Source organism: Onychostruthus taczanowskii, unplaced genomic scaffold (assembly GCF_017590055.1).
Source record: "Onychostruthus taczanowskii isolate IOZ18803 unplaced genomic scaffold, ASM1759005v1 scaffold36, whole genome shotgun sequence".
NCBI classification, from domain to species: domain Eukaryota; kingdom Metazoa; phylum Chordata; class Aves; order Passeriformes; family Passeridae; genus Onychostruthus; species Onychostruthus taczanowskii.
Window position 1 is genome coordinate 3,435,709 of NW_024501015.1, and position 25,902 is coordinate 3,461,610.

At 36.4% G+C, this 25,902-nt stretch overlaps 1 protein-coding gene across 2 annotated transcripts in view; it reads right to left on the reverse strand.

The window, feature by feature from the left end:
• Window positions 1-25,902, reverse strand: part of ANKRD28 (ankyrin repeat domain 28) — a 116,963-nt gene that overhangs the window by 52,395 nt on the left and 38,666 nt on the right. The window contains exons 1-3 of one of the 2 annotated variants that reach the window (XM_041411402.1): window positions 22,074-23,559; window positions 20,891-20,974; window positions 45-123 (exon numbers count right to left, since the gene is read on the reverse strand). In XM_041411402.1, coding sequence (XP_041267336.1) covers window positions 45-123; window positions 20,891-20,974; window positions 22,074-22,190 — 280 coding nt within the window. In that variant the 5' untranslated portion in view covers window positions 22,191-23,559. Of the gene's footprint in view, window positions 1-44; window positions 124-20,890; window positions 20,975-22,073; window positions 23,560-25,902 lie in introns of those variants that run through there. The other variant, XM_041411403.1, reaches the window with a different exon arrangement.

Sequence of the window (25,902 nt, forward strand, 5' to 3'; positions counted from 1 at the left end):
GTGCATAGAGTTATTTGTTTTCCATTAACAGGAACAGAACATACCAGATAAAATAAGTAGTTCAATAATTTCTGCATCTCCCAGATAGGCAGCAGCATGTAAAGGGGTCCTTTTCTCATTATCCTGTGGTAAGAGGGGGGAAAAAAGGTTTTATTTAAAATAAAAAAGTATGGTTTAGCATTTTGTATATTATGAAAAAATACTGCATGAAAGTTCATATTTCAAATACTGTACATCATATATATATATAAACTATAATTACTCTAAAGACATCAGTCAAATTTACTAAGACAAGCATGCTTCTCCCTAAGGAGCTCTTAACACCCACATAGTCAACCACTATTTTCCTGACACACACAGGATGCTCATCACATCTTTAGATTAACCCACCAGTTATAAATCACCATTCTCTTGTCTCCAGAGACAAGAACTCGAGTCTGTTCTACACAATTAAAACAAGCATGTTATTGTCATATGCAACAATTAGTGAGAAACATTTTCTTTGTGAAGTTTAAAGCAATTTCAGAAGTTATTATTTTAATAGAAAATAGAAAAGAAGCTAGAGTGTTTATGGGCAGAAATAGTGGAATCCAATTTCAACTGTTTCATTTACTGTAAATATGCAAAAAGAGAAGACAGAGGTGAAATTTCTTTTGCAAAAAAACCACTCCACAAGAAACACCCAGTACTTTTAATTAGTTCAAGCTGATCTAAGGTCCTTCTGAAGGTACCAGTAAGAGATTTTATTTATTCATGCACAATATATAACAATGAAGTTACTCTTTTGAAGGATACACACAAAATATCTCGTAACTCTTTCAGGATCAGTGCTAATTTCCCTGCACCAGTTTATAGCTTAATCAGAAAAATAAGATCGCATCACAGAGAGTGATAAAAATGAACAAGAACCAACCAGTTTGCTCTCTGAGGGAAGGCTGGTGAGAAATCAGAAAAGAGACAGATAATCAGTCAGCATCCTGGATCTGGCCTAAGCCCTGCTTAGATCCTTTTAGTAGAGTTTCAAATACACCGGGGGTGAGGGATCAAGATAATATGCAGCCAGAAATTTTAAGTGGCAAGACATTTCTATTAATTCAACTGCTGTGTCACGACTATCATAAAATTAACACACATTTTCTATTGACATTTTATTGTGAAAAGCAATCTTCTCCCTTGCTAGAATAACCTTATTTAGTGAATCCTGACTTGACAGCTAGCATCATGTATGAATAAAATTAGAGTTCATGGCAGGAAAGATCTTAGAGCAAAACTGGAGCTGAGACTCAAGAAATTCTTCTGAAACATAAAAGACAACTTCAGAATTCAGAGCATTCAAACCACCCCCTCTAAAAAAACATCACCACACACAGAACCCTTTGCCCCAAACAACCCACTCCCTGCCTAGTCCCTGCTCAGAAAAAGTTAAAGCTACACAGTTCACCATATTAGCAATGTTTCCTAACAAAATATCTGAATTATACGCAAGAAATTCCAAATTGAGCAGTGCAAACCTGACACTGATGCACCCTAAGGAATCAATGCTACACTTATCACTAACACCACATAGTACCTCACCAATTTCTTGCCAGGATGTCTCAAATGCAGCTTACACATCTAGGATAAAAAAAGACAGGCCCCTGGCACTAAGGACTTGCTATCTTGAAAAAAGAAAAACAACCCTTAAAAAAAAAAAAAAGGAGAAAAACCAAATACCACCCCCCAAAAAACCAACCTAACAAAAAAGACAAAACCAAAAACACAAATTAAAAAAAACCCCACAAAACCAAAAACAAACAAGAAAAAAGGAAAAATATCAGACGCACAAAGGAAAAAGAAAAGCAAACATTAAACTTGCTTCCCCAGCTGAAAGACAGTAAAGACCAGCCAGCAATGAAAATCTGTTTTTATTCCTCCAGTATGGAAAACAGAGCTCCTATAGGTAGCTGGCATTGAAGCCTTTTTGATAATGCTAAAAAGCCTTTAAACTAGAGATTAGGGAACACATAAGAAGGAGTATGACAGTATACTGTCTGCAATTTCATCAGATTTAGAGAAAGTAAGATGGGCCACAAGCACATTCTTCTGTAGAGACAGCATTTACACAGAAACATGAGAAAAACTGCATTCCCCACACAAGGGGCAAAACTCATTCTTATAAAAAATGTTCATCACACCTGTGCTGGTGACTTTGTTTTCTTTTGTGGTTTTTTAACATCTCAGTGACAGAAGTCATACCAGCAACCAATGTGACAGAATGAATCAGAAATCTTCCAATAAAACAGTGGACAGAAGGAAGGTGTTTATCTAGAACTGCACTCATCAACAAGCCACAAACACATTTTCCTGAAACATCCATGGTCCAAACTTCTGATGAATTTCAGACATACTTCCCAAAAAAATCCAACTTCTATTAGTGAAAACCCATCCTGAAATCACCAAGACACAAAGATAAAAGCAGCTTAAACACAAGCAACATTTCCACTCCACCACTCCTGTTTCCAAGCCGTGAGTTTCCAGCCATGCAAATATTTCAGTTTCAGTGCTCCTAAGCTGACAAACTGAAAACACTCAAAGCCCAGCTCCCAGTTCCGCAGCAGGGAGAACAAACTGGGAGCACACCTAGGCAGGAGGTTGGACATGTCCCTGCTCTCTGCAGCACCAGGGCAGCACTGCTGGGACACTCAGGGTCTGTCACTTTCTGGGTCAACTCCAGAGATTGGAATTTCAACAATCCCAAGCCCCAGGGTATCTACTGACCACAAATATTCCACATGCTGAGGGTGCTTTGACAGAAACCCTGTCCTTTCCTTTCCCTCCAGTTTCACAGCTGGCATTTTTTTGATGCTTCCAAACACTTTTTAAAAAAATTAATGTCTCTGTGCAAAAGGTTTTTGGTTTAGTATTTAAAAACCTGGTTTTCAGAACCTGTCAAAAAAAGCAGAAATACTGCATTCAGCAATCTTTCATGATGAAGTTTTTACTTCCACTAAAGGAAAATTCTCATTTTGCTCCATCTGAAGACTTACATTTAATGAATGAATTTTAATAAATGAAATCTGAATAAAATTAAGGAGAATACTGTATTTTAAATGCTACTGGAGTACTTCTGAACAGATCAACTACTTTTTATTAAAACAAGTAATCATTTCAGTAACAAATTTCATCTGTGAATACAAATTGCTGCATATTAAGGACTACTTTAAATAACACTAAGAAAGCTTTCAACCTTAACAAGGAACTTTGGAAGCCAAAATGTTGCACCACTGGTAATGTCATACTAATGTAAATACTGGCCCTAATATTGTTCCTTTAATTTCATAAATTTAAATGACACTAAAAGAAAAATGTCACTAGAGAAGGGATTTTGTCCATAATAGCCACTGTTCTACAGAATGTAAAATCTAACACTGTTGGTACTATTTAATTCCAAGTATTGCAGTGTTGCAGCAGTATTTACAACACAGAAAAGCAAGTGTTGTGGCACCTTCATTTTCCAATTCAAGTATCTGCACGGCAAATGGGACTATTACAACTCTAAATCAGCTGTAATGGCAGTAAGGACACAGATCACACTGATTGTATTAAGCAGGTTTTACATAGTTGAAAGAGAGCTTTTAACTTTTTAAAACTTGTTTCCCATGGAAACAACAAAGGAATTTATATTCCCAATAAGAAACTCTCAAGTTTAATTCCAGATATTGGTCAGTATTTATCATTAAACTAACAAGCAATAAAAGGGCCCGGATCTTAAAGAATCAGTTTTCAGAATGATACTCCTGCATCACAAAAGCCCCAGCATCATATCCATGTATGCCTTTCCATTAAGTGAAGAAGATATAATCCTGCCATTCCCAGTAATTCCATTTATCAGGTTTTCCAAGTATTTCATCTACACAGAAGTTTGCATAAAGTGGCAATATGAGAAATGCATAGGAAAAGGCCTTTTGAGCCCGCCAAAACCGGAATAAAGTGACATGGATAGTGGCACTCTGAGCTTCTTCATAATCCAACCTAGAACAATGGTAATGCCTGCCACCTTTGTTTCTTTTGACCTAAACCAGAAGCTTTAATTGCTTCATTGCTTATTTCATGGATCAAAACTTCTACAATGGAGAAATCTATCCTAATTTAAAGATGCAGGTTTCAAACCTACCTCTTTTTAAAGTATCCTTTTGGTAAGTGTCCTTTGAGCTAATTTATTCCTGGTTTGGGTTCTGTCTCAGTAATTGATTTAGAGTAACCAAGTACAACCACAGCGAGTTTTAAGGAGCTAGATGCCTTAAAGGCAAATCTCTTATCCTACACATATCCAGTAAGATGGATGTAACAGACTATGACTCCCCCAAGAGTACATCAGAATATAACTTCAATTTGCCCTTCAAATAGTTCAACATCTACTGATCTGGAATCTTTGAATTAAAGCATTTTTTGAAATAGCCTGAATGCAACTTCCCCCTTCATAAAAACTCCTCTATAGCTATCTGCTCTTCAAAACAAAATTCTGCAATAATATTTTAATATACTCTCATTATTTCAAGATCACAGTTGCAAAATATCTTTTAATAGGTGTTTTGTGCTGTATAACTTGTCATCTGTCTGCTTCTAGTGCCATCTGTTCCTAGTAGGAATCAACCCTACATACACAATCACAAATCTTGATTAAGTTTCAATTCCAACATACCCTGCAGTAGCTTTAACAAACACACCTTTTAAATAAAATTGAGTTTAAGTATAACTCTTAGTGTATTCTTCAGTTAGTTTAGAGAAACAGGACTTTTCAACCGGATGATGTATAACTCCAGAATTCATGGGAAATGTCTAAGAAATTATTACAAAGTATTTCCATTTCTTTGACAGTGTCCAGGATCATAGTGCCAAGTCCCAGTGCTACTCTTGGGAATCATTAAAACAAAAAATTTATTTCCAAATTTTTCAACAGTTTTTAGAATAATCATTTCCTCAGGTGGAATAACTGTCTACTCTAACTTTTTTTTTTGCTCTTATATTAAAAAAAAAAAAAAAAAAAAGAAAAAAAAAGAAAAAAAGAGCACATGTATATATATATCCTTTACATTCCCACTTTAAACTTCTTAGAAGTTTACTTTAGGTACTTGATTCCAGAAATGAGGACTAACTCTTCAGAAGTATGTTCAATCACAACAGTGTCCTAGAAACACACAGCTAGTGTTTGAAAATTAGTGAATGGAAACTAGAAGAAAAAGATGAAGTACTAGACTTTCAAGACCTGTAAATATTGAGAAATTAGTACTGTATCCCTACCCTAACTGTAATTCATCTGCTATTTCTTTGGATTTTTTTCTTGTAATTTTAAGTCAATTCTCAGAACTTTGCATTGCCCAAAATCAACAAATTTCTAACTAATTTTGTTTGACACAATTTTTGGAAACAGGCCTCTATTTTTTCCCCATATTTCAAAATTAAGATGCATATCCAATATAGAGAGAGAGCTAATGTAACATTAATGGTCTCCTGCATGCTTAAAACATGAAGAAAGCATGACAGTCACCACAAAACCAATACATACTACACAGCTAACATTTTAGGTGAAGCTATTAGATTTGGCATACTGACTGCATTAATTTCTTGAACTTTCATACTCCCATTTGTATGAACACTTGTACTGCATTTGCAAGAAACATTTTTGAAAGCCCAGTATTAAACTTTCACTAGTAAGACCTTATCACTACTCATTAAATTTCAGGACCATCTTCATACCATCTGTTAGGAGGGCAGAGCAAATCTAGACCTCCAAAAAATCACAAAATACCAGGGAGGAACTTTGGCCATCTTGCTCATTAAGACAGAGTGATCGCTGATGAGAGAGACTTTATCTTGTAGGAGAAAAGAAGTGGTTTTAGCAACAAGGGTCACATCAGCCATAATCTGACAAACCCCACTGTTGTTTCCAGGTAAGATCTTCAGTACCAGTTTAATAGTGCATGCTCTTTGTTCTAGCTGACAATAATGCTGATGAGAATACTAAAAAAAACAATAATAAAAACTAGCACACCATGGAATAAAGCACAAAATCTTTCACTCATGACTACCATTTGTGACACTGTGAGTTTGTGGAAGCCTTAAAAAAACTGGATAGCAGCTGTAGATTACAATAAAAAATAAAAGATATGTCCGAAGAGAACCACAAAGTAGCCTGGAAAAATGTTACCAGAGCATCATTTTATGACAAACCAAGAGTTTAACTGCACATAAGTCATCCTAAACACCTGTGTTCCTCAAGAGCACAAGCTCACAGTTTTCTAAATTGTCATAAGAAACAAGAAAAAAAAATCCCATTATAAGATATTTTTGAGTAAATCTACACTGACCCACAAAACAACCATGAAGCACCATACTTGTGGCATGTTGGAAGAAATGACTTCTAGCTATATAATTGCAAAGGAGACACTAAATTTCCACTCCAAAATCTGATTTTCCAAACATGAAAATCCCTCAGTAACTGCAAAAGGTCAGATTTTGCTTATGGGCATATTTCAGAAACAAGACAAAAGTTTAACTTGAGTCTGGGTGAATGGGACAAGCAAAATGGGGGAAACCCATGCAGAGTGGCATTAAGAACTACAGCAATGAAAAAGGCTGATCTATTCTGATTTCAATACTTATGGCAGTCATAATTGCCTAAGAAATTTGGCTATAAAAACTATCAAGATATATTCACATTTCCACCACGAGAAATTAATGAATTAGAGCAACACAGTGAACCTTGGTCTGGAAACCTCCTTCTCCTGGACAATAAGTTGTGTCATGGTAAAAACCTAAGGGGGGGAAAAGTATCACTTGTGCCAAAGTGGAGTTTTAGAATCTATAAAAACAATGACCAACTGACCAAGTATAATGCATTTCACAACCAAACAACTGTCTTTTCCTTTTCTGACTATTGGAACATCCCAGGCAATCAAGTTTCTTTCCTAATGTGAAACCTGGGGAACATTTAAAGTTTTACAGGAAAAAGTCAAACATTTGAGTTTTAGCTTTATCTAGAGTAGAGCAGAATGACATTATCTGCTTGCACACCATTCCACATTGCATGCACACAAATGAGAATCCCCACCAAGGAGGCAGGAAAGAATTCACATTGCATAGCTTTGCTGTACAGACATACTTGTCAGTTCTAAAAGCATCCTCGTTTAGCATGATGCCTCTTGGCATTTTTTAAATGGAATTCCTGTGACTGAATTTAGGCTCAAGTTCACAGAACAGCACTAAAATCCCTGGAAAACAATTTACTTCCCATTCATAATGATTCTAGTCAAATAATAAACCTAAAACTGATAAAAATCTCTATCCTTACTGAACCACTGCAAACAATTCACACACAATATAAAAAAATTTATAAACAAAAAGCACATTAAAGATTTGGTGCATTTCTAAAATGCCAGTGCACTAAAAGCAATCTGGTGGGATTAATCTTCAAATTAAGTTTGCACAGAAAAAACATCATTTTTTATATACACACACACACATATACATATATATATATATATGATAGTGACATATTGTATTTGAACATTCACTTACATTCAACAACTTCTTTTTAAAAATTCATTTTTAGAAACAAGTAAGATAGTCCATTTGTGTCTTTTTAGTATTTTTAAATAACACTGGAAAATACCTTTTATAAAAATTGTACAAAAAATATCAAGAGCTCAAATCACGTGAGCAAACATCAGATGCCAAACTACTCTTGTCTAAAAGACAATCTAGACTTTGGCACAGAGCAGAACAACTTGACAGGGACATGAGAAAATTTTACCGAATCCCAAATTTCAATGTCCACAGAAACTCAGCAAAGTAAGATTTTAAATGTAAGTTGATACAATACTACCAAAAAAGGATTGGTAAAAAAGGAAAACAAAGTTCAGAACAATTCATGCTGTTAAATAACACCATTCCAGGCATCTTTCATTAAATGAGTTAACTTCAAATGCTATCTTACATGACAAAAATTAGGTACAAACACCATTCAGGTGTAATTGTCTGAAGCCATGTTCCCCTTATAAGAGTGGCCCCAAAAGAAAGACACACAAAAGAAAGTGAGTCACACTTAGAGCAAGGAACAGCAATTAAGCTTCAAACCTCATCTAAGATTATTACTGCTGGAACTTACAGCCAGCCAATGTCTCATTCAGAACATAAAAGTAAAAATTTCTCATTTAAATATGTACAGTAAAAAAACCCCAACAAGTTATTTTGATGTGGTGAAGATGTTTAAAAAGTGAGATTCAGTACTTGAGCATACCTTGTTCACATATGAGAACAAGAGTGCTTGAGGTGTTCTGGCAGACATTGCATCTTTATTTGTCTCAACTAAAGAGATCCACAGCAAGAAGACTTTTTGCTGTCAAGTATTTCAAGAAGCACATTTTGAAACAACTAAACATCTCTGCATTTTTCCACTTCCAAGTAATTCAGCTCAAAACCATTTATCTTCAATTATTCTTTCTTGAAAGTACTGAGTCAGAGTGTTTTTTGCAAATACTTCTCATACCCTTTAACGTTGATGTTTCATGCAGATTGTGTAATATTGCTATCATAATTCTGCTGGTCAGGTTTTAGAACTTGTGTAGGGAACAAGCATGGCTTGTAAGAAAAGCTAAACCCAGGTTTTTTCATGCTTCTACATTTTTACATGCTTTGTAGACACAACAGTATTTTTGCACAACACATAAGTGTTTCTGGCTGAATTAGAAAGGCCAGGATTTCTTGTGAGCAAACTCAGGCATTCATTTGGATATTGGATAAGGACATGAATAACTAAGCAGGTTTCGCAAGCTGCTGCTCCCTTTCACATAAAAGTTCCAACATCAAGAACTAGTCCTATTTATCACTAATAAAGGTTACTGAATTCTTGCCCAATACATAGAATGAATAAAGAGCTATTCTGTACCCTTTGGTAAGAGCAACTTGATCTCACAGTGCAGCTGAGGCATTTTGGATGTACTTTCCTTCCCTTAACTCGGGAATAAGAAAAAAGCAACTTTGAGGGCCAAGAAAATTTGTTAGCATGCTAGATCCCTGTGGGGGGAGAGAGCAAAAAAAAATTCACTAAAATTAAAAAAATACTCATCTATTAACCTCTACAGAATTCAGAACTCTGCTATACTGAAAAAAATACCCACCCACAAATGCCAATAACAACCACCAAAAAAAATAAACACAAAATCCCCCAAACCAATAACATATCATTGAAAATACTTGCCCTTGGCTTTATCCTTCCCAAATGCCAGTTACATGACTTGTAAACATTTACCTGGTAGGTATGGCAGAAGAAAACCCCAGCTTTTAAACAGAATGGAGTTGCTGGTAAGAAAAATGATAAATAATTCTGAAACTATTAAAAAAAAAAAAAAGCAGCAATTTGAGAAAACAATGGGTTTTCCATAATGAGAGTACAGTGCTGTGGAGCACATTATGTAACCCAGCCTGTGCTCACAGAGTGGGCTGGAACAGGGGCACTGCCTCGTCTTACAGTGTCATCATCTGTAATGTTTGAGGACACAAATAAGAAAATATGCCAAGAGTGAAATCAGTACAATACAGGCATCTGTTTATGCTCCAGTGAAAGATCACACACCACACTAGGTAAGGTATGCACATCTCCACCACAGTTTAAATCCAGCACATTACGTTCGGGCCACTGACACTTTTGTTCAGAAAAGCTGGGGTTTCTGCCCTTTTCATTGCAAAGGCAAATGCTCAAATGACAACCACCGATGTAAAACAGATATCTGTCCCACTAGCTGCATTGTCTTGCTGACAGGAAAAGATGTGCTTTTCAGGTTGTATGTTTAATGTTAGCGCCTCTTCTTGGAGCAAGCCAAAACATTTTCCTGGTGTGTGTTAAGCTTCATGAAGTAAGGTCATCTGGCTGGAATATGCAAAGCCCTCCTTTAAGAGACCTTTGCGCCATTCTGAACTCCAAACAGCATACAAGACAATCTATGCTAATTCAAAGGCTAATTGTTAGGCAAGAAAAATCCTGCAGAACACATCTATTCTGAAAAACGTGAGTAAAATGAGAGTAAAAAACTTCCACCCAACAACAGTCTGCAATGGAAAATGAAAAATCCTCACACTGATCACAAAAGAAATCCAACAGAAAGCCTCTGACAGTGAGGATAACAACTCATCTAAACCTGCTGGTTATCTTAGGATCAGAGTGTCTCATGTGCACTATTTCTTAGGCTAAATGGACATGGGAAAAGCTTAGAAGATAACTATGATTATAGGAAAAGCTTGCAACAACTAAGGCAAGATATCTGCACTCCTTCGAGACAGCAAGTCAGCATCATGTAATTTATTTATAAGTTACCATAATTACACATGCACATATGTATATAACTAGTATTTAACACAAATTCAAACAGAAATTAAATTAATGATCAGGAAGGATGATAATAATAATGTAGGACTTCAAAAGATTGGAAAGAGAACAGAATTACACTGGTTTTGGAAACAGAAAGGTACAGCCTGATATCAGAGGGTCCTCGAACTTCATAATCAATACATTGTATCTAAAATTTTGGAGCATACTCTTCAGCAAGAGCTCATTGCAATGACCTTCTAGCTCCTTTGTCCTGATACCTGACACCAGTGTGAGCCTTTTCAGGTCCTACTGAGGACAGACAAGAGTCCTCCTCCTTGGAGGACATGCTCATGGGACAGCTCTCCCTACATCATGTAGCAAACAAATGAGAAACTTTCTTTTCGCTGTTTTTGACGTATATACATCCTTAATTAAAGAAAATTTAAGGATCTTAAAAGATGCATCTACCTCATGTAGAGCTTGGGTACAAGGGCCAAACAGGACAAAGGAAATGGTCCTTACTGATTGGATATCCCACAGTAAGATAGCTTCAAAAACTTGCATAGTGGAGAAAATTGTCTTGTTCAAAGGTATGTTACATATGCTTAAACAGTTTTTATCCAGCAAATGATTAGAAATAATCAGTAAATTCAAATCCTATCGTGCTTTTCCCAGCAATGCCCTCTTTAAGGAATGTGCCTACGTTGGAAGCTAATGCACATAAAGACTATTGGACTTTTTTTTCTTCTCTCTGCTCTTTCTTGGTGATTTTCTGTTCTAAAATACCAATTCTCTGCATGTCAGGCACAGCCAGGAATAACTCCAGTAAGATCTAACTATTCAAAGACCTTGCCTCTAGCTTGTTTTGTAAAAGCAGCAAGAAATGCAGAACTTCAAATACGTTTTGAAGTTTACAATTTTAAGCAATAATCACTAAAAGTAAAAAGGATAATTAGACATGATGTACAAAATCATTATCACTAAGAATCATACAGGAGACTCAAATACAAAACCCTTGAAACTTAAAAAACTCTTCAAACTTTTAAATTTGAAGTAGTTATTCATGGCTCTCTACACCAATGAGAATTTTTCAATGTTAAAGAAATCACAGTGACTGAAACAAAAGCTGTCTGTCAAATTCCCAATTACTGCAGAAGAAATTCAGTGTTTGGCCAATACTGTAAACCACTGCCATGCAGACATCCAGGCTTGTTTGCCCAGTTTAGCAAACAGTAAATCCACATTAGCATAGTACTGGGCAAGCTTACGAGGCCTGATGAGGAGATGTTTGCCTGAGTAGCACACTAATATTAACTCATACTAAAGTCTCTAAAGAATAATTCTCATTTCCTGTTCAAGGCAGCAGCATGCCATGTAAGCACAATGTTCATCTCAGTTCTACCCTTTGCAATGGTGACTTTTCAAGAGCTATTGCCCATAAGAGTGCTGTACTGAGTACCATTTTGCTGATGTTGGTCAGATTATCCTGTACCTCTGCTCAAGGCTTGTTTGCACCACTCTAATGTGAGTAATAACTTGATCCAGCTGAAAATCTCATTTGCAGAGGCTAAAGACAGTGCTATTGACATGAAGCAAAAAGTTATTCCTCTCTGGACTGGCAAATTTCTCTCATTAAACATTTCAATTCTGAAGGAAAATGCCTAATTATACAGATTTGTATTTAAAACATCTTGAATCTATTTCTATGCCAGAAGAGGAACTCAACACCATTTGGACAGACTTTATATTGAGGCTGAAAAACATGATTCACTCTAAAACACTACAGAGGAACTAAGATAGCTGATTAATCATTACAGATGACATGCTTGAAAAACATCCTACACTAATGAACAGGAAATGCTCAACTTTAAAACTAAGTTACAGTAAATAACTTCTGTATGAAGAATTTAAATAATCTTTGAGTAGTTGGTGGATACTGTTTACAATATACAACTGGCAGCAAGTTTCCACTACACCTGGAAGAATTACCCTCCAAATTTCTCCATTTCTGGACTCAGTCAGGCGTCAGATCAATGGATCAAACAACATAATACCCAATCCTTTAGAAGTAGAATCAGCTTTTATATAGAAAGAGCTTCCTTACATTTCCTGCAGCGAAGTTTCTTCTTATCTCCTCAAACATAAAACATGAATATTCATGTATTTAAGAAGGTACTTAATTTTTACCAAAATAACTCATGGACATTCCCACATGGTAGAGCTGCACTCCATTTCCTCCTTTAAAAACACCTCACTAGAAATTGATCAGGCTTAGTGACAAGGTGTTTCACAAGCTTTGTCTCTTGTTAACACAACACCACACACTTTGGCCTGTGCTATTCACAAAATGTCCTCTAAAAACAAATTTCTGGACTTTCTTACATGCAAGATACTTCACCTCCACATTAAAAGCCAATGCATAGATGCAAGTTCTGAGCAGCCTGCTCCTGCTTGTTCAAGATCACAAATACAGCCCTCAAAACCAGAATTCTTCACAGAATCTTCTTTCACATGTGAAGAAATGTCAATTAACTGAACACATTATAAAACAAGAGTCTCATATGATGCATCATATGAGGCTGGTCACACAGGAAACAGGGGTTCCTGTTTGTGGTAAAAACACTTAGAAAGTTTAGTACAGAGAATACCTAGAAGCAGAAAGCAATGCAGTACACTGAGATGCACATTGGACAAAAATCCAAACATCGATTTAAGGAGAAAGAAACATCTTGCTCCCATTAAAAAGCTGTATTTTATTAGAACTATGGGGGCAAACAAATAGAGAAGATAAAAACTACCATCAATCCCTGAGGTTATTCACTATAGTTTTCTCACTCATACATTCAAAAAATATATTTATATATACTTTGCACAAAATGAAAACCTACCAAATTAAAGCCATTAACCATTTTAAATGCCTCTATCTAATTCCAAAACTCTCAGTTCTTATTAGAGATCAGTTCTTAGTAAGAGATAGGTATAATTATTGTTATTTAAATGGATAATAAAAATTCTCCTATTAGAAGTTAGCAGTAGAAGGGTCTGAAGGCACACACAGCTTGTTTTGTGTTTTATGTCCAGCCTGAGTTCACCTGTGCTTTGTCAAGTCTCACAGCCCCTCACTTGCCCAATATAAGATTTCTTGCCCTCTGCTGCAGCACCTGAAGCTGGGTTCCAGGTAGAAGCTGCCAGGCAGCAGCTGCTGCCCTGAGTTTCTCAGCAGTGTATTTTACTGCAGGAATTCTCTTTATTAGTGTTTGTTTATACAGGAATGTTTTATTTCCTCTCCAACCTCCTACAGCTATTTCAGAGGCCTGTTCTCACTGTCATTTTATTATATGCCTACTGTTGTTAACATTCAGTAAGTGACCATTAAAAAAAAATAAGCTCACATTTTATACATAACTTGAATGCATTTATATACAGGCATACACATGTATGTGTTCCTTCAATATACAGTTCTTATTTGCAGGAAAACTGAGGGGGAATTACTGCTGCTCTAAGTTACAACATATCCTATCTCTTCATCATATTGAGAAGTCTTTCAAATTCACAAATACCTTGAATTTTATTCCCCAAATCTGCTACACTTTAAATTTAAGATAAAAACATATTACAAAGAAGGTTCAACCAAACAGAAACCTTTCTAGTGGAGAAAGAGAGGGCTTCAAGGTTGAACAGATTTTAAAAAAGATAAATAATATGGGAAATTAGCAAGCAGTTTGAAAACAATTTTTCCTCTAGATTTGATCACTATAATGTGAAGGTATAAATATTAAGATATGCAGCAGCTATAAAAAGCACATTACAAAAATAGGAAACTAAATTTGTTTTTATTCTAATGATCTCTGAGGGATAAAAGTGTTCTCAATATTTCTAGGTGCTATACAAATATTTCTATGCACTTTATTAATACCTCAGAAGTTACCATTTTCACAAAATACTTCTTTGCTATGATTAGAGACTCGAGATATTACAACATTTTTTGGAGAGAAGACCTTAAACTGAAGTTTTATTTTAATAGGTCTAAACTGTGCATTCCTCCAAAATACTACTGCAGCTACATTTCCACAATGACAGTCTAGATGGTTCAAGTTACAATAACTACAGTGTCTCTATTAAAAGCCTGCCTGCCTTTGGAAATTAGCAAAAGATCAAAAGATCCAATAAAAAATCAGTGACTGACACTTTTAGAGAACAAAAACTCCTAACTGATTAAAACTTTTAAGCAATGGCAACAACTAAGAAACCAAAAGTGTATAACCTAACCTATTAAAATGGGAACTAAAAAAAAAAAAAAAGTGTTCTTCAGAATATTTTACAATTTTCTGGGCATCTTTTTAATTCCTCCCTTGCATTCAAATGAGCAAACCAGACACTCTGTTTGTCCTGCCAAGGAATACAGTAAGATGCTGCTCCACAGTAACAAATACTTTAGTGCAAGTTTTTGTTGCTAACTCCAGTTGCCAGTGAAAAAGTCCTTCCTGTAAATCATCTGATTTGCCTGCAGGAACCTGACAAAAATAGTTACCAACACTGGTTGTGAGGCATGTCTGGGACAAATAGAATGGTTAGTAAACCCATCATCTCACCTCTTCAGAAACACAACTTGAAGAATTAAAACCGTTTCACAACTCCTGCTTAGCTTTTGCTACATTACACTGATTTTTAACCTCTATTTCCTCTCACCAGTTTAGGTACAGAAACCAGAGGGTAGCTTTGCAGTGACTGCCAGAAGCTTTCTCTAGAACCAAGAGGTGTTGCAGCTGAACTGGTCTGGAAAATTATTTCCCTACAAACATACAGAGTGCACCAAATCACAAACCACTATGAACTCCTTTTCCTGAACAATAGTGACAGCATTCCTGAAGTGGAAAGGAGGACTGTTAGGACATGCCATTGCTTTTATCTGGCCCACACAAATCTCTGCAAAACTGCCAATGTCTTCTCCCCTGTCCTCAAAACTATTTCCACTCCCTGTTAAAAACAGCCTCTCTGAGAGTCTTGCTCTCACCAAAAGAACAGAAACATGGTGCTGCACATTCACCACCACTGTAAAGAGCATCACTTATTAACCTGCTTTGAGAACTTCTTCCAGTTGTCCCAACCAGCAAATTCTTACACTAACAGTGACTTTAAGTTACAAAGGCACTGATAACAAAAGGCATAGCTCAAACAATTATGCATACCAGTTAGTGCAGAAAAGTTTCTAGAAGCACAGATAAGTCAAACTAAAGTGAATTTACATTTGTAGTTTGCATGAATACTTTTTATAAAAAACAAACAAACAATAAAATCCATATTAGTAATTGGTGAAATAATTGGCTACAGAAACATCATGAACACAAAGATAAGAAAATACCTAATGATTATTTTTTCCTCATTCCAAATTATAGCTTCTCATTTATTTGTTTTCAAGCAAGTCCATGATATTTACTCATGTAAGGTTCTTTACACTGAGATATACTTCAATGTAATTGTTGAATTAGAGAGCAATTACAATTTCCCACAGAACAACATATATAAAAATTCTTTTAATGTATGAAGTAGGCACAGGATTCATTTGCATGATCAGAACATCAAACTTTATTAGATCTTGTAGAATGTTCCATACTGCACCCAAATAATTCAGGCTTTCCTGTTCTACACTGCACTCTCAAGTGTACAGAAAGACACTTGTTACTCCAGTAGTTCAAACAACAAGTATAAAGATGAAAGCCAGGTCACCATAAATCCACTACCTATTTTTTCTATTTAACCTCTTTCTTTTAGGGCTTTGCTGACCATAACCATCACCTCAAAGAATCTTTCTTGTTATTTAAACTGTACTGAAATTTTCATTATTCAATCTTAAATAACTAATATATTTGAGACCCCCAATAATCTAATTCTCCTGGTACCCAGACCTGATGCTGTATAAGGAGTCCTAGTCTTGTCACTAGACTGAAAAGCCAACTTTCCTCTTTCAGTATACACAGTGACCTGCAGAGTAGGATGGCTTAATGTTGTGTCTTATCCTAGAACAATATCCAGCAGCATTCTCCTACTATGCAAAAAAACACAAAGAAGAAGTTATGCAAACCCACAACTGGCAGGACTGGGAATGAAGCCCACATCTCCACTGGAACAGCCATCCATGGAGCCACCCTACCACCAGTCAGACAAAATTTTAGCCATTCTGTTCGTACCCAGCACTTTGGTGCTACAGGATCATAGCCCTTGTCAGTCCCACCAAAAAAACTTGGGATTTATGGGCAACACTTCAATGCTATCTAATATAGGTGTGGGTTAGGGAGCGCAGACAAAAGATCGTTTGTTTGCATGGTTGGATTTTGTTTTTCCCTTCTTCCCAAAATAGCAGCACAGGTGAATCTTTACTTTGTGGTTACTCACTGTACAAAAAAAGGCATTAAATTAGGAGCATGCTGGATCAATAATTCAGAACAGAAACCATACATAGAACCCTGATTGCTACAGGGTAACAATGGCTGTAATGGTACAGCATGAGGAATTTAACTTCCCATTATTACATTTTATGTTGGGAAAAAAACACCAACTCACACATAAAGCAGCTTTAGAACATTTCATAGTTTAAATCTATTTTAATCTCACAAAGCACAATACAAAGCAAGATCCAGGTACTTAATTTTTAAGTCACTTGTCACATATGTCAATATTACTATTTTATATAGCAACAGTGAGCACTTTTGAGCATTGTCAGAGATCTGTGTGATTTTGGGAATCCTCCATAAAAAAAAGCGTGTTTGGATTCAGTATGAGAAGAGCAAGAGGCACACTAACACCAGTTCCAGAGAGGATCAGATGTTTGTCCCCTCAGCTAAGATCAAGTGCAATGGGGTTATAAAAAATGCATATTGGGTTACCTGAAGTATCAATTTTCATGACAAGAAATACTACCCTAATAGGTCTAGGAGGAGGAAAAATTGTTCTGATTTTGAACCATCGCTTCAGTAGTCAGATCTGCAACCTTTAAATCATTTTTGACACTGAGCTGGTATTCCCTTGAGAGAATTACATTCTTAACTAATAGCTGAGATGAAATATTCCATTTTCATAATCTTTTAAACTAAACGTACATCATCTCAGTTTTGATTACAAACAGAAATGGCAGTTTACAACAGTAACAGGTCTCCAAATCTTAAAAAAAAAAATGTCCAAACCAATACTAATTTATAAATGCAATGCTGAAATCATTCAGTTAGCTAAAACTAATTGCTGAAAAGTAGAATTCAAACCAGCCACGCTAATCTAATCAGCAAGAGCAGGAAACGTTGAGGGTCTCCATTAACTAATAGATATTAAATGTGTCCATTATCACGCAAGTCTTTCCTTTCTGTCAAGTCTCAAAAGATCAAGACGGTACCAAGAAATAATAATAATCTTTTAAACACACACAGCATTGCAAAACTCATGCTTGTAACAGAAACTCTATGCTGTTTGACATATGTGATGCATGTGATTTAAGCCTGATTCATGAAACAAGCAGCTACAGTTACTCAAGCTGTCTTGGGGAAAGATGAGTGAAAAGCAACTCCATCCTCTCTGTTTTTGGGGGTTTTTTCCATTAACTGGAGCCTCAGGAAAGTACACCTTCCAAACAATTTATTTGAACAGAGTTCCTATAAATCAGTTTTGTCTATAAAAAGCTGCACATTTCCAGCTTGCAGGGAGGGTAAGCCTTTTGAACCGCAGTTTAAGCAGCTAGGGATACACTCAATTTGTTCTTTCTTCACAAAAGATTACAAGAGCAGATGGAATACAATACACACTTTCTAAATCTAAACTGAGCCTGTGACTCAAGAGGCTGGTGTGGCATGAACAGAAAACAATCTTCTTCTTGAAAAAAGCCCATTTGCTCTTTGTACATTATCTTACAGTCACACAGAGCAACTCACAATCTGAAAGACTTTGTAAAAGAAAGAAGGTAAATGAAGCTGGATGAAACACAAGGAAAAAATACCCACATTTCATTATACAAAACCTTCCTAGATGAATGTCACTGTCACAACAAAGATGTACAACAGCCCTATCTTCAGTTCACTTTTGGGCAAAATTAACTGACAAAATGCTGCTGGGTCTCCAGTTACAGAGGCCGACCCATGCACAGGGGAAGGGAGGATGGAAGGAATCTCAACTATTAGACTACAAACTGCAAAATAATTAGTTACTCTTGAGAGGGGGAAATGACTGTGCAGAGGCATTGGAGGGAGTGACTCTGGAATTCAAATAACTACTGAAATATTTGGATAGCAACATGGAAAAAAAATCCAGTATACACTGGTCTAATACAATCCACAGTGGTCAAAACAGTTTATCCTGATCCTTCTCTTTTTTAGGAATGTAAATAACTACCACATTTTCTTCACTTTTTCCCTTCTTCTGTCCATACCAATTTGTAACACAACTCAGGGAGCAACTCTGGATCTAGACTTATGTAGAAATATATTACCTCTAGGCAAGGACGTTTTCAACAAAAAAACCCAAGGAAAGCAACAAAATGCACACAGACACACAGAAAAAGGTATTAGATATATTACCTCTAGCCAAGGACATTTTCAACAAAAAACCCAAGGAAAGCAACAAAATGCACACAGACACACAGAAAAAGGTATTAGGCAGTCTACTTCATTTTTACCATACAATAGGAGAATTCACGTGCTCATTTAGTCCCAACAAACAGTATTTAAGGGATAATTGTAAATCCAGTCTTAAATACTGTAGCAGGACTAGGATTGCCATGATAATAAACAGTGGTCATGTGTGATAAGCATCTCACATGCTTAAGAATCCTGTGCTGAAGAAGGTGGTTGTGAAAATGGCATATTTGTCCTGTGTGGACTCCAACCACACCTTGGGTGTTACCAGGCTAACACCTAGTGCACATGTGTTCTGTTAAAGGGAGATGTATTCATAGAAAGGAATTAAAAAAAAAATAAAAATTAAGACATAAGATGTAAAAACCTCCAGATTTTGAGTATTCTTCCTACAATATAAGTACCTGGCAATATGAAGTAATTATCTTCAAAGACAGCAAAAAATATGAGCTTTCCTATTTAAGCATATCAGTTGACTTCCTATCTTCCTATTTATTTGCAAGCGTTTGACAGAACTTGAGAAAGAACAAAACCCAATACCAAACCACTCCCACATACATGCTGAAATACAGCAGAGGCTTTGGTAATACATAATTTTAAAAAAAAGCAGAAAGATAGTAAACCTAACTTTGTTTACAAGCTCTATAGCTATGAATGCTAAACCTGACTTTAACACATGAATGAATACAAAGTAACAACACTAACTATCTTCTAGAAACAAAAATTGCAATGTGACCAGAGCATATAGATGCAGACATGGGAAGGGTACAAAATTAATGCTCTCATAACTAAAAAGAATATTAAGTATTTTTATATAATTCATCACACAATCTTGCTTCAGGACATACAAAACTCCTGAAAGAGGATAAAAAGTCCAACCTTATAAAAAAAAGCTTCAGATTTGACAAAAATTTCTTTATATAGGGTCCTACTCAAGCTCTTCAAGACAACAGGAGGGCTCCCTTACACTGGGACTTTTCATGTGGCATTTCTCAGCTGTAAATTCTGCAGAATGCTTTTAAATGTCAAAAGAGACATACCAAACTAAATATTTGCTTTTGGTTTACATCTCCCGAGAAGAAAGTGTAAACAATCATTATGGTCTTAAATGGGCCCCTAGGTAGCAACTACATCTTAGCCTTTGACCTTTAGCATCACTCTTGCTCTGAGGCATTTGGAGGAGAAACTGCTATGTACATTCCTGTAGCATAAACCCTAAATGGTTTGTGTCAGTTTGCTCCAATAAGCAAAGCAATTTCTAACCCATGTAAAGAGTTTATGCTATATTATCTTTCATAGTGTCAAACATGAATATTAGAATTTTCATAGAAATACAGTAACTGTGTGCTGTTTAAATCCTGAATATCACCCAGTGGAACAAACTTAGTACCATTTCAGCATATTTTTTTATGTCTGCAGTGCCTGAGTTTGCAGCACTGCAAAAATAAAAACCCAGTTTCTCATTCTCGCTAATACAACCATTAGGCTTCCTTTTTTAAAATTCACTATTAAATATACCTACTGAAACCCCAGACCATGTTCTTATAATTGTCTCATGTATACTATATACTATATTCAATTTAAAAACAATTCAAGTCTACATAGCATCACACTCAACCAGCCTAGCTTTCTGTAAATTAGTCTGATGCAACACTATAAACAAACTTTGCAGTTACCCAAGCACTGCAAAGCTAACATTTACAAGGAATATAAAATTAGGTCTTGACTATTCACACAAATCTGCAAAGCTATACACCTCATTCCCAGTATTAAGTGTATGTACAAGCAGTACTTAGTCTAGAATATAAAATGTACAGCTCAAGAATTAGCAAAGTTTTTAAGAGATTAGTACAGCAGAAAGATATAACAAACAAAATTAAAATATATTCAAAATTAAAATATATTCAAAGATAATTATATTTGATTTTACCTGAAAATTAACATCTTCTTTCTTAAATATTAGCGCTCGAACTTCATCAGGATCTCCATTAAATATAGCTTGAACCAATGGTGGCTAAAATAAAGAAAAAACACGTCTTAAAATAAAACCCCATTTCAGGTTGTAGTGATACACATACAGGTTTTTTGATACCTAACAGAAACCCCAGGTAATGACAAAAAAACCCATTCCAGGCAGTAAAACAAAAAAAAAAGAGCACCAGTATTTAGAATCAAAGAAACTGCAAGTTTTAAAACCTCAAACACACAGACATCCTCTAAGTCAATTAGATATATATGTGAAAGAAAAAAAAGGAGCTGAGAAGACAAGCTTATAACAGCTGAAAAGAGAATGCCTTAGAACAAAATTAGGGTTGTCATTACATGCTGCAAATTCTATACAGTATAAGCAAACAATCCCCTTTTACATTAGCAAGTGACTCAAGTTACTGGAAGTCTTTCACCTGTTTAGACAGAGTGGGAAAGCAAAGTGCATCAGATAAGTATGGTAACAAATTCACACTCACACACATCTATTACTAAATATAGCAGGATTTCTTAGTAAGTAAGAAAAGCTGCTGAGGTATGCTAGCAAGATTTAAGTCAGTCACTTGACAGAATAAAGTAATTTAAAGCAATAAAAGCACAGTCCCCAGTGTTGATCATTTTCAGAAAGTGCTAACTTGAATCTAACAGTTATACCAAGATTGTGACTTATGTTAATTTTTATTTAAGCTTAGAATTGCTCTTGTTTGGTATAACTATGTACTCTTATCAGTTCTCAAAATAAACACAGCATATGATTATAATACAATGATCACATCAGCTTCTAAAGTGGTACTGCATAAATGTACTATTGAAGAGTGAGAAGTGGAGCAGGGAAAACCCATTTACTTCAAATACACTTCCCCAAGCCTTCTAAAACCCCACTGCTATTACACAAGAATCACGACCTGTTCTTGCTGCACCACAAATAAGGTTACATGAAATAGAAAGGACCCTTGCAAGCATAAATTCTACCACTAAGTTTCAGCTTTTTCCATCTTTATTACACGCAGATTTCATCACCTTGTCTTGTTTCAACATCGTACATATTCATCCTTATCTTAGGAATATAGCTATCGCTATTTGAGACAGCATTATAAGCAGGAAATATGCCAACAAACATGCCTTACCAGCGCGTTTCCAGAGGGCGATGGATGTACAGATACATTTTCCTGAGGTAAATTGGAAATAAATGTGGGAGAATCATCTTCCTCCTCCTCCAAAACAACAATACAGACTCGACTCATTCGATCCGTTTGAGGAAGCAAAAGCAAACAAGAAAATGCCAGCAATGGTATTTTTGGAAGCAGACTGCAGGTATGGCAACAGTGACCATAGAGGAAATACTTTCACCTGTTTCACAGGCCCTCACCAACTTGTGAGTGCTACTGCTGGTGTCTTAGCATCTAGAAAGGGACATTCCAATCCCCCCCCACGCTTCATTTTCCAGACTTAAACACCACGAGATGTTCAAGACACTGCTGAAAAAAAGTCGTTCTTTATAAAATAAAAAGTCCCTAAGCATCGAAACCACAATAACGAAACTGTGGAACAGCTGATAAAAATATCCCAAGATCCAATTCCATTCGAACAGCACTCACTGTCGCACACAGCTGTCCTTTCAGAAGCGAATTTGTCTTTGTTAATGTCACAACTTCCACAGCGTCCTTCTACCCCCACAGTGAAGTCATTGTTGCAGAAGACACGACTCTGTCCTGCAGAGGACGGAACAAGGAACAATTGCCCCGAGAGAGCCGGCCGCAGCTATTCCCGCTCCTGCAAGGTCAGTTTAAATCAACCCTCACAGGCTTTCTGGTGACTGAAAATAAACGTGTCTCCCGATCATCCTGCCATTCTACAGCTTCCTTTCTCAATGTCAGAAACAGTCCAGACAGAAAAACACATCTCGCTTCAGCAGTTATTCAGGACCCGCTCAGAGGAAAAGAATTCTTTCCCATGCAAGAAAATAGCTGCAACGTGCAGCACGGCTGCAGCACATTTACATGCAATGAGTCAGAGCACAGGGACAATGAACTCCTTGAATAATATTGCCGGCTGAATCCAGCAAAAGCAGCGCAGCCGGTGTTACTCCGTCAGGGACACGAGCAATGCGGAGCGTTCATTTTTCCTTCACCAGGCAGTAGCTGTGGCTTCTCCATCAGGGAATGCGTAAAGCAAAAATACTGTCGAGGAGGAATGCTTCAGCAAAACAAGCTAGCTACTGCACACAAAAGCTCAAATTACTGCCTTAGAAGACTTCTGCAAAAGCAGTTCATCACTCAAGTGTTTCTTTTGATCACCATGTGAATGCAGTTCCCATGATAGTCTTCATTCAGATTGAGGGGGAGGAAAAAAAAGGAAAAAAAAAATTCAGACTCTGTACATCTTCTCTGAGCCAACTTCTTTATCCGAACATCTGTCACTGCGCCAACACGATTCTCCTCTTCAGTTAGAGCTTCTGCTTATCAGGTTTTTTCCTTGATAAATTATATTATACAATCAGCAGATAGCCTTGTCAAGCCCAAAAAGCAGCTCGGCTGTCCGAGTCGGCAGGAGCGGCACCAAGCAGTGCCACGGCAGCGCTCCCCCTGAGCAGCAGCCTGGCGAGCAGAGCAGCGACTGCAGCCTGCCAGGGTGCAATGCCTAGGAATGCTCACATGTCACACTTACCAGAGCACCCAGCCACCGCTCCCAGGGCAACTTCCTCTGGCACCAAAAAAAACCCGCCTTTTGCTTTTTTTGGGGGCAGTCTTTGCAGCCTGCGCCAGTTCGGTGACTAACGCAGCTGAAAACGTAAAAATTCTATAACTGAAGAAAGAGCGACTGTTTAATATTTTCCACTAAAAGCCGCAAAGCAATGTGGTGTACTGGCTCTGCTGACTAACTACACTTTAGGCAGTAAACAATTCCAGCACTTTAACTGCTTTCATATGGCACTGGTCAGAGCAGCAAAACAGTCCTCACTTAACTCACTAAAGACAACAAATGCCCCACACAAATCCTCTGAAAATTAAATGAAAAGTAAAATCTTAAAGCAATAGGCTGACTATAAAAAAGCCAGTTATTAATGACCAAACCCGTGGGTTTTTGCAATTAGTACAGACAAACACAACCTCAACTTGAAAAAAAATTACATTAAGTATAATTTAAATATAATATTATTAAAATATACCATAATAATTAAGTATAATATGAAGCCCTACAACTTGCTGAATAAATACTTCAGCTTGAATCTGCCTAAATGGTGCTGGCTCGTGGGTGTATTATGTAAATGGCTTCTGTCAAAAGTTGCTGGATAAGCTTCAGTGCTACAGGAACAGAGGGAGGGTTTTTGCTCCTGCTGTGCAGCACAAAGGCAATTCTGATGTCCTTCAGTGGCTGCTAAGAGCAGAATTTGTCAATGGTGAGCAAGTTTAAAGATAGGTTTAAATGGTACGTAAATGGCTTGGATATAAATAGACATACTGAATTCCCACCTTTGGGGGCCACAGACAGGAAAAGCTTACATGAACTCTTTCAAAAATGCCTACAGTAGCTTGATTGTAACATAATGAATTGCTTAAACACCTCCCTTTCCCCTGACACTTTATGCAGGTGAAACTTATTCTAAGTGCAAAAAAGTACCTTGGGCAAGGGCTCCCTAAGCTCTAGAGTCCTGGCCTGGCAGAATATATAGCACCAGATTCTGATTCATCATGAAACTTCAGATTAAAATTTCACAAAACTAACAAATAACTTTATAAATATATTCTGTTCATTACATAGTCTAGTTGTTTTGAAATCTCAAACTTTTGGTCTTAATTACAAAAAAAGCAATGATTTGTACACCACACTGCTTTGTTCTAGCATTTCAGCCATTTATTAAAAAGCAACAAGACAGATTCACCTGATTACATGTGACAACTCATGTTCTTCTTGGCCACAGCAGAACTAGTTCTAATAAACCATGGACATCCTCAAAGCTCAGCTATTGCAACACCCTACTGTCTGCTATAGAACACAACAACCACAACATAGAAAATAGCTTGTTTTCAATTTGTGAAAAATGCCCCAAGGAACAGACCCTTTAGCTTATTTGCATAACTAAACATGCATAAAAAAAAATTAAAACTCAGATTTTATGTGTAAAAGCAAAATTCTGGCAAAATGCATACTCAAGCTTCATATGATACACACACGCTTGCTAGATAATGGTTTTCCAGCTAAGCCCATATGTTCTGTGTAAATGAACACTTTTCAAGAGTCAGTACATTTATGCAGTAAGCAAATGCCAATGGTTCCATATGCTTTCTTTGGAATTACCAACTGGACGCATTGCTAGGTAGAGATAATGCCGAATTTAGTTCAAATAATCTGAATAAGGTCCATTTTTTACCTCAATAGTTACCTTTAAAAGTACTCTTTCACTCTCAGTTAATTGTGAAAATGCTGAACATTTTAATTTACTCTGATAATTATTCTAGCGATCTTAGATATAATACAATTAATATAAATAATTTCCAAAAGTAAGTTAACATAAATCTCACCTAACATTGTATGTTTTTGAATTCTGACATTACAACAGAGAGTTAAATGCCAGTACATCATAGTTTGCATTAGAAAGAGAACCAGCACAACTGAGTCAATATTATATTGATTTCTATAGCAATCTAAACCATGTAAGTAAGCAAAACCACCCTGCTCATGATAGGACTGTGTGTGTGCGATTTCTTCTATAACCAAAGGAAAACCTAGTTCTGGATATTTAATTTTTGCTCACAATTAACTGGCATTTCCCCCTTACATCCCCTTCAACCAAACGCTGTGTCTTCATCTCAATGCAAACAGCGTCTCTAATGACTTCTTCTTTCATCTTCAAAAAACTATCCAAAATATCTTCTGGTGCGCAAAATGCAGTTTCTAGTGTTACTTAAGAGGTCTTCTAAAAACCAAAAGCTGTTTGGAATTCTACTGTGAGAA